Source organism: Lemur catta, chromosome 8 (assembly GCF_020740605.2).
Source record: "Lemur catta isolate mLemCat1 chromosome 8, mLemCat1.pri, whole genome shotgun sequence".
Lineage (NCBI taxonomy): Eukaryota > Metazoa > Chordata > Mammalia > Primates > Lemuridae > Lemur > Lemur catta.
The window spans coordinates 64,070,709-64,085,062 of record NC_059135.1 but is presented as its reverse complement, the minus strand read 5'-3'; the positions used below and the strand labels follow the sequence as shown (position 1 = coordinate 64,085,062).

The window sequence follows — 14,354 nt, the reverse complement described above, 5'->3', positions numbered from 1 at the left end:
AAGAATCCCTTCTCATCTATTTGAGCTGCTCTGTCTGAATGATATAAATTAAAGTCAAATGCAACTTAGAAAATTTGAGAGGTCACTGGTGCCTGGTTGGTCACTGTTGTGATGGCACCTTACATTCAAGGTCGGGAGAAGGTGAGAGTGGCTGCTTTCCGGTTAAGCCAGGCACCTTCATCTCCACGGTATAGGCTGGAAACCCACGTCACTCTCCCTGGGCTGAGAACTTTTTCTTTCTTTCTTCACTGAATTCAGAGTTCTACATTTTTCCTGCTATATACTGGCTCCTATAAGATGAAATGGTATTTATAATATTTTCTCTCCATCAATTTCCTAAAATTGTATAATTTCCTAAATGTGTGTGTGTGTGTGTGTTTATGTGTGTGTGTGTGTGTGTGTGTGCGTGTATGCGTGTGTGTGGCTGGTTAATGAAATAGAGACAGAAAAGCAGTGCCATAGGAAGGAGAAAAAGAAAACGTGGTAACTTTGAGATCTGGTACATGCTATAATTTAGCATCAGATTTGACTGAATTCTCCAGTAGTTTGGGCAGAAAGCAAAACATATATTACATAGCTTTTGTGATTAGATGTTGAAGATCGCTAATTTGATAGATGCTTGGCACTAAATTCTACTAGAAATTTCAAATGTGAGAATTTATGTAAATATTACAGAAATGGCAGTGATATTTGATCTTAAAGCAACCTGGGAAACCGTTTGTGTGTGGTTGTGTCATATAGCAAATCTCACAAAAATCATGGAGCAGAATATGCAAGTATGTTTCACAAGGGGCTAAAGTAATGAAGCAAGTACAACTTAGGACAGTGGAGATGGAGACTATTATCTAAGCCCTGGATTTGTGGCCCCACACCTGGCTGATAATCCAATTACCCAGGAAGCTTTTTAGACTTTTCTTCAGCCTTAGAGAGTCTGATTCAGCAGCTCTGGTGTGAGACCAGAAAGCTTTTGTGTTAAAAGGTAACCATAGAGTGTGAGACCAGCCATTCTAGAACCCTGGTCTCAGGGCAGCATTTCTGTAGGGACAAGCAGTTCTGTGGGATATTAATAAGTGTCCTCAAAAAAAAAAAAAAAAAAGAGTTTTGTGGTCAAAGAGAGTGCTTTCTTCTAGAAGCCTTTACAATGCTAATGTACATGGCAAATTTCAAAGCTTGCCCATTATTTTGCAAATATATTTGACCACACAGTCCCCTTTTTTCCTCCACAGAATAATCCATGAGACTCATCTTGGGAAATGTTATAAAAAATGTCCACCTTTAAGGTCATTTTTGCAGATGCTGAAGATGAATAATTTGAGAGATGTTACATATTAATTTTTTATGGGAATGTCCTACAACGAAGACCAAAATTTTCCTCAAAAAACAGTACTGGATTTTCTCTGGGATTCATGCAAGTGTTTCACTGAGACTCCAGATTTCCAGAGCTTGGAACAGTGTCTGGTATCGTATTCGTCCTCATTAAATAAATGAATTGAGCCATGGAGGTGTGCTGCCCTTAGACCAAAACGTCCTCAGGGGCAGGATATTGTCTGCCATGTCTACTGGGTGCTCTAGCCAGCTATGCATTAACTGTGCCCCTTCCACAGAAGATACTCCCAAATGTAGTGACTGACAAGAACATTCCAGAATGAGAGCCCAAAGTGGTGGTGGGGGCAAGACTCAAAATCGAGACAAGATGGCTGTCTTCAAATATTTGAAAGTAGAGTAAACTTGATCTGTATTGCTCTAGCTCCAAACTGAGGGGAGGGAGATTTCTGGCTTACTAGAAAGTTGTTCTTTGAAACCAGCCATCAACAATGGGATGGGCTTTCTCCCAAGTAAGGAGCATTCTGAGACCGGAAGGCATTATGCAGACAGCGGATGACCGTGGGAATGCGGTAGAAGGAAGTCCTGTGTTGGGTGGGAAGGAGCACGAGACCTTTTAGATTTCTTCCAATTTAAACCTGAGTTTCTAACTCCACAGAACTCAAGATTCTATAAACTTGCAAGATGGACTCAGGTAAGTAAACGCTTGTTTCCGTGTATGTAAAATTAGGGGGTTGGGTTGAAATTAAAAAAAATCAGTGGGACTATTTTTTTTCCCCAAACAAAATTTTACATGGGCTCCTATTATATACAAAATAATTAGCAGTAGAGCTAGTTGGAGTGCCCTGGTGAGACAGTGAGCAGGGAACCTGTTCTGCCCACATGGCCCCTCCTGCTCCTTAGAGTTCCCGGATGCTCAGATCCTCAGACGACACTTTGAAAACCACTGGGCTAGATGATTTCTGAGTTTGGCAGCAAAGCTCTAAAATTCTGACTTATACACAGAAAAGATTTCAACTAGCAAAAATAGCTGTCACTTTGTTATTTGTTTTATGAAATGAGAACTTGGTGCAATACATATATAAATATATATAACTATGTGTATATATATTTTTTCTTTTGCAATTAGTGGCTAGTTGGCTTTAGGTTTAATATAAACACTGGAATTAAAAAAAAACTATTTAGGATCCTCACCCCTAAGAGGCCATGACTGGGAGATGGAATATTTGACTGTAATTTTTTTTCAAAACTAACAAGTATTTACCGATTAAATTTTGAATGTAAGAGCTCATTCACAAAGTTCTCTTCCTCAATGTGGGCAAAGCTTGCAAGATGAGCCCCAAATTCTTCACAAAATGCTTCAGCTTCTCTCCATGTTCTTTTCCCCAGGACTTTTTCACTATGAAAAACCTGTAGAGTAAAAGAAGAAAAGTAACACTGTCATGGAAAAGGTGAGGCTGTTTATCCTCAAGAAAATAACAGCTCAGAAAAGTAATATAATTTGTCATTAGTCTTTATTGGAAGCTTGACCTAGTGGGAAGATGTAACATTTATTGAGCTAGAATGTGCCTAGTCATCATAAAACCATTAGCTTATTCTATTCTCACAGCAAATTCCTGATGAAGATATGACAAGTTCAGTTTTATAAATGAGCTTTTTGAGGACTTTTTTCCCCTAAGTCTCCTGTCACCGGCATGACTGGCATGTACTTGTCCTTTAATAAATGTTTGTCAAGAGATGAGGAAAGTCAAGCTAACAGAGGTTGAGAATTTTAGGTTACACAGCTACAAACTGGCTGAGCTAGGATTAGGCCCAGGACTCCTTGCTTCCAGGGTCCATGACTTTCCATCCTGTCAGATTGACTTCTGACAAATTAGAATTAGTGTAATGATCATGAATCTGACTGACCCATGGTGAGAAATGAGGAAAGAGACCTGGGACCTAGGGCAGGTATCTTTCCAGCGTCTTTGGGCCTTAGCTGAACTGGCAGGTGCAGTGGTTCAGCTGTGTCTGAATTCTCTGCTGTTTTTCAGCTGTGCTCACAGTAGCAGAAAGAAGTCAGCCAAATGGAAGGGTCTGTTTTTGGCTTTAAGTTCCGGGTGAGGGACTGAGGACCCAGAGCTCATGATCCTGGGCCTCTGCACCTTTCTCATACTTAACAGCCCAGCACTAAGCCTGAACCTCTGATGCCAGGCAGGTATACCCACAGCCAGCCTTACCAGACTGATTTGCTGAGAATGCATGACTTTCCAAATCCTGCGGACCACAGCACAACCTTTCCATCTTTTAAATTATATGTCAAAACTCACCTCCTCTGGGAATGTCTTCCCGAATCACTCTAAACTCATAAATCCTATCACCATGCCCATCACATACTATGCATTTGTTGACACATCAGGGTGATATATAGTAGAAAAAGCACTAGACCAGGAGTCCCAAGACTGGGGATTTATTCCAACTCTGTCAGTAAATAATTGTGATCTTGGACAAATCTCAGTGGCCTCAGTTTATTCATTTCTGAAGTTTAACTTATTGCTCTGTAAAGTCAATTTTGGCCACACTATTCTATCAATTTAATGTAGGATTATATTAATACATGTGTACAACTTAAACAGAGTGCACGCACAGCTGTCCCATGCCATCCATGAGCTGCAACAGCTCTGGAGTTAGTCTATCTTCATTCTGCTCTGCATGTGCCCAGTTGCAGGAAAGAACTTGCTCGCAAGATTTGGTGAAACTCTATTTGTAAAATGAACCAAGACAAAACCACCAGACATAAAAACATAATATTTCAGAAAATGTATTTCTGACAAGTAAATTGTAGGAACTGATTTACATATAGGATCTAAAGCCGGTTTTCAAATAGGCATTTCTTCACAGATTTATATATATACACACACACACACACACACACACACATATACACACATATATACCAATTGTATGTATTAATTTGTTTGATTATCAGGTGTCTGGCAAGCTGCAAAAGTTATCTTTATTAGCAGAATTATATCATTCCATAATAAGAACTTTATTCATTGGGTTACCAACAGTATAAAATTGCACCATTTTAATACTTAGACAGTATCTGCCTCCTTCATTTGGCACATGTTTGGCAATAAGGACAATATTGACTGGGGCCTCACTATTCCAGGCAGACAGGTCCACAAATGATCCTCGCTGACTCAGCTCTTCCCCCATTGTTTACGATTCTCAGGCAGAAGATACTGAGAACGCAACATCCTGAGACAAAGGGAAATTGCCCTTATCCCCCCTAGAACAGGATGTCCTACGATGCTTTAGCCCAGTGACCCAGTTGCCCCTGGGGTATAAAGCCCAGAGACGAGTGCTTTTGCGATCCCGCAGCTGTGGTGGGAAGGGGGCATGTGGAGACGAGACTGCAGCTTTCCTGAGCCTTGGGGGACTGGCTTGCCACGGATTCTAGGTTTCTGTTGTTACTTGTTGCCTATCTGTAAATATCGGTTGAGCATCCCAAATCTGAAAATCTGAACTCAAAAATGCTCCAAAATCTGAAAATTTTTGAGCAGTGACATGACACTCAAAGGAAATGCTCACTGGAGAATTTCAGATTTCAGCTTTTCAGATTTGCAGTGCTCAACCAGGAAGAATAATGCTCCAAATATTCCAAAAATCTGAAAAAATTCCAATATCTGAAATACTTCTGGTTTCAAGCATTTTGGATCAGGGATACTTAACGTCTAATGAAGTTGCTTTGCCTGACCTGTTGTGTGAGTGTTTTGTCTCACCAGACTCATCCTCTAGCAGTTGAGTTTGTGCAAAACCTCCTGCGAGAGCTGGGAACCTTAGCAGAAACTGGGCAGGGGTTTAGAGTCCTCCTCCAGGATTGATAACCAGTGCATGGTGTTCCCCTCCCAAGGATTAAGACTGGTGCACGGTATTTCTTCTTAACAGATATCAATCTTCATGAGGAAGCCTTCAATGTCACCAGGATATGCCAATTTTGGGCTTAAAAATTATTTGGAATGTAACTGAAAGGATAGAGACAGGCAACAAATATTGATTAAGCACCTGCTGTTTGCCAGGCACTGTTCTGGAAAAAAAAAAAGGTGCTGGAATAAAGGAATTTAGGATACATGGATCCAACTGAAATAGTGTTGGTCCTGCTAAGAAAGCCCCAGTAACCTTGGTGTTACCTTGAAGCAACTGGCCAGACCGGGCTCTGACTCCCAGTCCAAATAGCAGGCGTGGAAGGGCCATCTCTCCTCATGCTCGGTTTTCTCCCGGCTTTCGACTGGCTGCTTGCACAGGGACATTGCCTTAAAGCGTCTGCAGTCCTTTACTTCCCAGCGACCAAGCGGATGACTTCCTCGCATGGCAACACAGCCACCGCTGTAGCCTAAAAGTGGAAAACAAGCACTTTAAATACCAGACAACTAAAACGTGTTGTGCTCAGAAGACTGCTCTTCAGAGTATTGAATAATTGACGTCTAATAATGAAGCACCCAGACAAGAACAATAAAGACGAAAAAGCATGCTTTATTGGTATGATTATCTCATTTCTCTTCATCTCTGGAGAAAAGAATAGCAGACAGAAGAGAGGGAGAAAAGCGATTGTGAAGGCTGAAAATTGGACGTTGTCCTCTTTGAGCTCAGATGGCAAATGAGGAGCAACTAGGAGCTGTTCCTCCATGGAACCAAGATATACCCCATGGCTCAGTGCTGGGCTTTGAAACCCCATTGTGAAAAATCAGCGACGAAAAATGCACAGTTCTCATCCCCTGACAACAGATTCGATGGAGGAAAATACGTAAATAATGGGTTCAAGGTAGACCACAAGGCACTCAACAGAAAACCAAACTGTAAACCCTGGGAGAAAGGAGAGAATGAGATAAATTCTCTCAATGAGATGAAGCTCCGGGTGCAGGGACAGAGCAGACATGAGGGGAAAGGGGGGTGGAAGGAGAGAGAGAGAGAGAGAGAGAGAGAGAGAGAGAGAGAGAGAGTGAGAAAGGTAATAGACCGTAATAGACATTTAGTTATAGATGAAACTCCACTTTTTTTCTTTTGTGTATCTTTGAACATTTTAGAACATGAAATATATTTTCCATATAAATAATTCAGAAATTGAGTTAAGATTCTTAAGTTGTTAGCAAAATCTATACAACTCATAAAACAGCTAAAAATATATAGCTTAAATTTCAGTGAGGAGTAGTAGAAAATAATCTCATTCCAAAAATAGAATAAAATATGAGTAAGAATGAGCTTGTTTTTCTGGAATCCAGGGTGATCATTCAGTTAATTACATCAACATTCAATAACAACAACAAAAAATTCGGCATCTGTAATGTGCCTGGCTAGGTTGTATGTTAGTTGCTAGACAGAAAAGGATAAAACAAAACCAAACGAAAACCAACTCTTAGTTCAGTGTGAGACATTAAACAATCAACTTCAATAAACATAATGTGTGAAGTGCTAGAGTAAAGACGGGTTCAAAGTTCTGGAGTAGACACAGAAGCAGTGATGAAGTCTGACCAGAGATGTCAGCAAAGAATTTGCAGGAAGTGACATTTGGGCAGAATTTTGAAGGATGAAAAAGGAGAAAAGAGTTTTCAAGGCCTGCTTATAAAAAGTGAGCAATTATAGATGAAGTATTTGAAGACTTGTGATTATTCTGGACATAAAGACAATTTTAAAAATGTAGTCACTTGTTACTAGATATTTATCTTGTTTAATTTCCCCTCAGAAGTAATGGCTTCAATTTTTTTTAAATACTGTATAACTGGTATTATCCTTGTCAGCCCTGTTTTGGTTATTTTAGGCTCACAGAAAGACAAAAGAGAGGGAAAACGAAGAGTGGGAGTGAGAAGAAAGAAGACAGAGGAAGACATAGACATCTCCTGAAGGAATGGAAGAGTTTGATGAGAGAGAAGGAATAAAGAGAGGAGAACGGGAGTGTTTGCGTCTTCAACAATCCTGGGTGCACACCGTGTGTTAGACACCAGCATCTCAGCGACTACGGAGTCCAGATCTGCAGGAAGCTCCTGATCCTGTGTGTTTGCAAGTTCATGTATCAAAGAGACCCACAAAGGTAAAAATGGCCAATTGCAAAAGAAGAAACATGTTCGGTATGTTTCATATAGAAGAAAAGGAAGTCAAGGGAGAGTTGGTCCATAGAAGGGCCATCAAATGGCTCCATTGGCCCAGAACAGCTAGTTTGTGTTAAAGATGCAGGGTTGGCGGATGGCAAAGGAGAGAGATTACAGTACGCAATTGCCTCTGCCATGAATGGAGCTTTGTGGGCCTGTTGAGTGTAATTTTGGAATGCAGCTTGCAGTCTAGCTGGGTCATGAACAGAGGAGATGCTGCATGCTGTGTGCTGTGAAATTGAACTGGGGAAATGCACGTGGAAGCTCCAAATGCAATATGCTTGTGCAGTCGCACTAGTTGGAAGAAGAGGGAAAACATGCGCTCCTGCCACATTCCTCCATCTGTCCTTTCCCAGCAGCCTTTGAGGGGCCCCAGCGGAACCTCCAGTTACTGCAGAGCACAAGTGGGAAAACTTGTGGACAGAACTTCTGACTTGGAGCCTGAAGTCTGGGGTTCTAATTCCAGCACAAATATTTAGGAACTTGAAACTTGAGCATGTTAATCACAATAACCCTTATCTAAAATACAGGGATAATAATTCCTTTTCTTTTCATAGGTTTTTGTAAAGATCAAGTGAAATAATGTATTGAAAAGCGCTCTGTAAAACATGAAGAGCTGAAAACACTAAGATGTTGCTATTCTTGTGGCCACTTTCATTACAAAAACTGAGATTTTGTGGCATGAGTTTTGCCTGCATGTTCAAAGAATTTTTTTTAAAAGTTCGAATCAGCAAGTTTGAAATGTAATATACTTTTTTGCTGGTCTTGCATTTTTCTCACTTTCCCACATCAGACAATGATTAAATAGCTTTGGTTTTAGATGCTATAGATATTCAACTCATCTTCATTAGTGAAGAAGGAGATGTTTGTGGAACGCTATGAAGATGAAAAGTGCTGCAGGAGTGTTATTGGTATTCTAAAGTGGTTAACTTAATGGAACATTTGACCCAAATTTTAGAGTCTCAGCCCCAAAGAAGCAGTAAAGTGGTATAATAAAGGGAGGCTGGGCTAAGGGAGATATAAACTAAATTTATAAGCTACATCATGGGGATGCATGCTTGCAAAGCCAGATAATAAGGGTAGAAGTGTGGGAAAGAGAGGAGGTGGTTTTTCTCTCAGAGAAATTGTTTTTAAATTTGATAATTCACTTCCCATTGGGGAAGAAAATCATTATCCTTTTTCTCAGTGGTGAATCTCACATTTCAACAGATTCTCCTTACCTGTCTTTCCCCTGAGCCCCCTTCATTCTCTCCCTCAAATATGAATGGGGAGACTTTGTGTTAATTAAGAAATTCCAGTTCACGATTCTAGTCTCCTCCCTTTGACAAAGCGATCTAGCCCTATAAACTGAAGCGAGCTGGGAAAGCCTGCACTTCCACCTCTTCGGTCAAATATCTGAAAACAAACCAACCGAGCAAACTGCGGCATCAGTTAAGAGGGAACATGCGGGGCCTTCAGCGTCTCTAGACAGGTATTGCACGAGAGTTGGCCTAGTTATTTTCCCCATTCCCTGCAACCACCGTTCACATCCTCACCTCTCGAGTCCTCTCCCCTCCCTCCTACCCTCTCCCTTCCTTTCCTCTCCTTCTCCACAGAGAAAGGTGAAGCTCTTCCCGCAGACCAGGCGAGCTTTCCTGAAGTGCTGTGTATCTGCCAGGCACTGTGTGAGGTATTTCGTATGGTCTTTTCCCTATTTAACTCCAAAAACTCTTTGAGGCAAGCATTAGTGTCTGCATTTTGTGGATGGAAAAATTGAGGCATAGAAGTTTAGTAACTTGCTTCTTTTTCTTTCTTTTTTTTTTTTTTTTTTGAGACAGAGTCTCACTCTGTTGCCCGGGCTAGAGTGCCGTGGCATCAGCCTAGCTCACAGCAACCTCAAACTCCTGGGCTCAAGCGATCCTCCTGCCTCAGCCTCCCGAGTGGCTGAGACTACAGGCATTCACCACAATGCCTGGCTAATTTTTTCTATATATATATTTTAGTTGTCCAGCTAATTTCTTTCTATTTTTTTTTTAGTAGAGATGGGGTGTCACTCTTGCTCAGGCTGGTCTCGAACTCCTGACCTCAAGCGATCCTCCCCCCTCGGCCTCCCAGAGTGCTAGGATTACAGGCGTGAGCCATCATGCCCGGCCAGTAACTTGCCAAAGACCACACAGTTAGTGTGGGTTTGATCCAGGATTTGAAACCAGATTTATTTGAGTCTACTGCGAGACAATATCAAGGTACAGGGAGGGTGGACAGCTGAATGAATGAATAATAATGAACAGCTGAATGAATGAATGAATTCCCTTAAATTTATACTCCTTTTCCGTGGAGCTTTCTCTCATTCCTCTGGTCATGTTTCTCTCCCTTGTGTGGCCATGGCATTTCTTTGAGATCTATCACCTTTTTAACCTTGTATGACAGTTATTTATGTGATTATGAAAAGATGTGGCAATGTCCTAAGGGTGCTCAGAAACAAGACTGGGTTTAGCCTCATGTAGATGGTGGTTCATTTCAGAACTCCAATGAACCTGAAAATAGATTGGCCTATCTAGTCCGCCTACTGATGGGGCAGGATTTTTCTACTTAATTATGTTCAGGACACTTTCAAGCAAACAAATATGACTTGCTCCACTGGGATCCTATTTTCCTTGTCGTTGGCAGAAGATTTCCATTGACTTGGAACAATTGGGGTGAATGTGCCCTGGAGTTATCCTATATGAGTGAGACACCCCGTGGTATCTATATCTAGAAATGAAAATTTTTTCACAGAACGAATTGTGGCAAAATAGTAACCTCAAGTGTTCCTTTTTTGTTACAGACATCTACAAGGCTCTAATATAACTTTGGAAAGCATTTTGGAATGACTTAACAGGTACAGACTCACCTACTTTCTTTCACTATAGAGCAGCCTCCATTTATAGTGAATCTTTAATCTAAGTACAAAGTAAATTTTAGTTTATATGCATTAGCTTCGCCTTGAGTGAGAAGCTAATTTCTCATCTTTCCCTTTAATCAGTCGCAATGTTTAGTAGGGATGAAAACCATTTTTTCCTGTTTCATCTGAATATTTTACTTCTCTGAAATACCAAGGGTCATAGAGTTGCTTTGCTGTTGCTTTTTAATAAAAATAACAGAATTTTCTGGTGTTTTGAGAATAGGACATTTGAACATGAAAGAAAGGAAATACAGATAAAGACAGGTTAGGTAAAAACCTTGTATTTCTGAATTCAGATTGAAAGTATAAATTTGAACTCAAAAAGTATTTCACCTTACACACACACACACACACACACACACACACACACACACACACACACGTTTCCTAGATCTGTTCACTGAAATGGCCTGGAAACAATAACAAACCCACAAACTATGATCACCCACCTGTATGTCCAGATTGTGATATTGAAATAATATCAGTTTCCATAAACAGGAACCAGCGTTCCTTGAGGAAATGGATGTTTCTAGATCTGGAGCAAAAATTTACATCTTGTCATACCAGCTAGCAAGGACACTATCAAAGACTACTAGCATCACATCAAAAGGACTCAGAAGGTAGTTCTTGAAGAGATTCCCATCACAAAGATGGGGGCAATTTCAGCTTGAAAAGGATAATTGTAATGGATTAAAACATATCAAATATGTTTAAAACCCTTACTTCATAGTAATGCTAAAAAAAAAAGAAACCCTCTAATTTGTCACTGTTAGAGGATGCTAATGAAGAAATAAGCATTTTGAAAACTAGTAAAGGGAAAAAAACGAAGCATTTATTCTATTTTTCCTCTAAAAACTACCACAGAGTAACCAAAAAATTGATTGAGAGGAATTACTTCCTTATAGAAATATTCCAGCTATAAATGAAAAAAAAAACCCAATAAATCAATGGATATAGGCATTGATCATCAAGGGCTGCTAATATCACAAAAAGAGAGAAAATTGGACATTATGTGCCTCCAGACAGAACACATAACTTCCTACAAAATGGCATTTCCAAAAAATAAAAAATATAAATTTGATCAAGCCTCTGATTCTAACTCTTTAAAAATAAAAATGCCGATTTTATGGAAAATAAAGAGGATGGAGTATTCCCACATTCAACAACATGATGGGAATACAATCGACAAAGCCCAGACTGCAGGAAAATTTATAGAACTAAATCTATTTGCATCAATAAATAAAAGTAGGGATTGGGTGGGGTAGGAAACCTAGAGATTGAAAAGAGTTTAGGAGCCCTATCAACCAATTGCAACGCATGCAACTTATTTGGATCTTGATTCAAACAAACTGTAAAATACATTATATAATATTTATAAGTCATTTAGAAACTGGAGCATTGACTGAAGATTTACAATGTTAGGCAATTACAGTTAATTACTTTTAAGTATGATGATTGTATTATCATGCTTTTAAAAAAGGAGTCTTTAGGCCAGGCGCAGTGTCTCACACCTGTAATCCTAGCACTCTGGGAGGCCGAGGCGAGTGGATCGCTCGAGGTCAGGAGTTCGAGACCAGCCTGAGCAAGAGCGAGACCCCGTCTCTACTAAAAATAGAAAGAAATTATCTGGCCAACTAAAATATATATATAGAAAAGAGTCTTTATTTTTGGAAATAATACTGAAATATTTATGGATGAAACAATATGATGTCTGGGATTTGCTATGAAAAAATATGGGAAGGGCTGAGGGGTATAGAGGAAATAAGATTGGCCATGAACTGAAAATTGCTGATGCTTGGTGATGGATACATGCTGGTTCATTATACTATTTGATGAACATAATACAAAATTGAAAAAAATGGCAGAAGTGTGATTCCACCACAGACTGAATATTTTGCAGGCATGACATAAGGACGGAGCCTTGGCTGAGTTTATAAAAAGCTGCAGGCTTCCTGTCCAGTGGTCAATTCATATAGTCAGTCTTCTCTGGATTAAGATTCTGACGTGGGGACCCAGCTAATGGATTCTTTTGTGACAGGCAAGAAAGAAAATGTGATTTAGGGTGGTGTTTCTGCAAGCTGCAATTTAAAAGAAAAAGGGAAACACAGGGGCTTTTATATTGCTATTTTCTTCAAAAAAGATTTACATTTTCATCTTATTCAGAGACAATTTACTCAATGTCAATCAGCATGAGGAGCCAAACTGAGCATCACTGCATTATTTTTGCTTCAGGGAAAAGAGAAAAAGAGTAGTGTCACTCAAATAAATTACAGCAGAAACTTATGAATGACAAGGAGCTCAGCTTCCATTCCAAATTTTAGACATCTAAATATGCCCCAAGGAAGTTAACATTAAAAACCAAGGATTCTGTCTACTCAAAATGTATTAATTTATTTTGACAGTTACAGACATTCCTAACAAAATTCCAAAGTCTGTAGAAATGATACCTGAGCTCTTAGTTTTTTGCAGCATAGTGCGACACGGAAGTTTACTACTCTCTCTGCATTTTAGTAAGATTCAGAGATTTGTAGAAAAAGAAAATTGTTCTAGTGAGTGAGTTGTGATGTTCCTTGTTTAGAGCTATGGAAAGGCACCGGTTTCTACACAAATTTCCTAAATGATTTTTGCTAAATGATGCTTTTATACAAAAAAAATCTCATTTGTCTTAACTTCACTTTGCAAGCATCTTTAAAAAATATATTTTTTTTAAAAATTAAAAACCTTAATTTTTTAAAGCAGTTTTAGGTTCACAGCAAAATGGAGTGGAAAGTACAGAGAGTTCCCCCAACATCCCCCCACACCCACCCCAGTCTCCTTCACTATAGACACCCCACACCACAGGGGTACATTTGTTACAACAGACGAATATAGGTTTTCTGTAAGAACTTGACAGAGCTCCTGGAAGTAGAACTCACAAAATTGTGGGGCCCCCTGTGACAGGGTCCCCTGGATTTTTTAACTCTTAGAGTCATCCACAAAGAGCCTTTAGCAGTTTCATCAATTACAGTTCAGGTTTTCCAATCCCAGCACTGGCTGCTCTGGAGGTTTCTGCTCCAGAAAGCTCTGGTTCTCTGTATCCTCCTGTCTGTCTCTCCACTTTTTAGGGACAGTGGTTTGCCTTCTGACATCATTTATTTGATGGATCTAAGAAGAGCAGTTGATTTTTCAGTTTGTTCAGCTTTTTACTTGTTAGGATGGTGAGCAACTTCTAAACTTTTTACATGCTGGGCTGGGAACTGGAAGTCTTCAAAAAGTACTGGGTTTTAAGCCACATATTCAACAGAGAGAATGTCAACTGACTTTCTTTGATCTCTTTCTCTTTTTCTTTCTTTCAGCTTTAGGAGGTTAAAGGAATTTTTTAAAAAAACATTTAATGCTGACTCTTAAGTGTTGAGGAAATGTGAGTGTGTAGGCAACAATCAGATCCTCCTTTAAAGCCCTGTGATTTTCCAGGGTGCTCAAATCTTAGACCATATAGGTGAGGAATCCTAATAGGATAACAATGATACTCTCTGCAGCTTTAGGCAAAATCTTACAAATTCTTTCTCTGCAATAAGGAAGGGCTAATATTTATTGATTATTTACAGTGCAACACGAACTATGTAATATTTCATTTAATCCTCACAAAAATTCTGTGAGGTTGATACTATTACTGTGATTATCTTAAAGAAAAAGAAACTGAGATGTGGGGAAATAAAGTAACTCCCCTAAGATGGTACAGCTGGAATTTGAACTTGAGTCTAAGTCTACAGTGGATACTCTTTATGCAAATGCTATCCTGCAGGGCAGTCTCTTGTATCTATTAGTATCAACTATTTAACACCCTAAGTGAAGAACAGTTTTGATCCCAGTATTCTGATCCAAAACCTTCGATGGCTTCCCATAGCTAGAGAACAAATGAAAACTCTTTAGCTTATAATATTAAGCTGTGGTTTCGATATACTTCTCTGGCCTTATCTTTTATAACTCCTTTTCATATATCT

The 14,354-nt window shown here is 39.5% G+C and overlaps 1 protein-coding gene across 1 annotated transcript in view; it reads right to left on the bottom strand.

Annotated features, from left to right (window-relative positions):
- The window catches only part of PLA2R1 (phospholipase A2 receptor 1), a 115,863-nt gene that overhangs the window by 34,839 nt on the left and 66,670 nt on the right, over window positions 1-14,354 (bottom strand). Inside the window, exons 12-13 of the mRNA XM_045559081.1 lie at window positions 5,499-5,701; window positions 2,588-2,733 (exon numbers count right to left, since the gene is read on the bottom strand). Of these exons, the coding sequence (XP_045415037.1) occupies window positions 2,588-2,733; window positions 5,499-5,701 (349 nt within the window). The remainder of the gene's footprint in view (window positions 1-2,587; window positions 2,734-5,498; window positions 5,702-14,354) is intronic.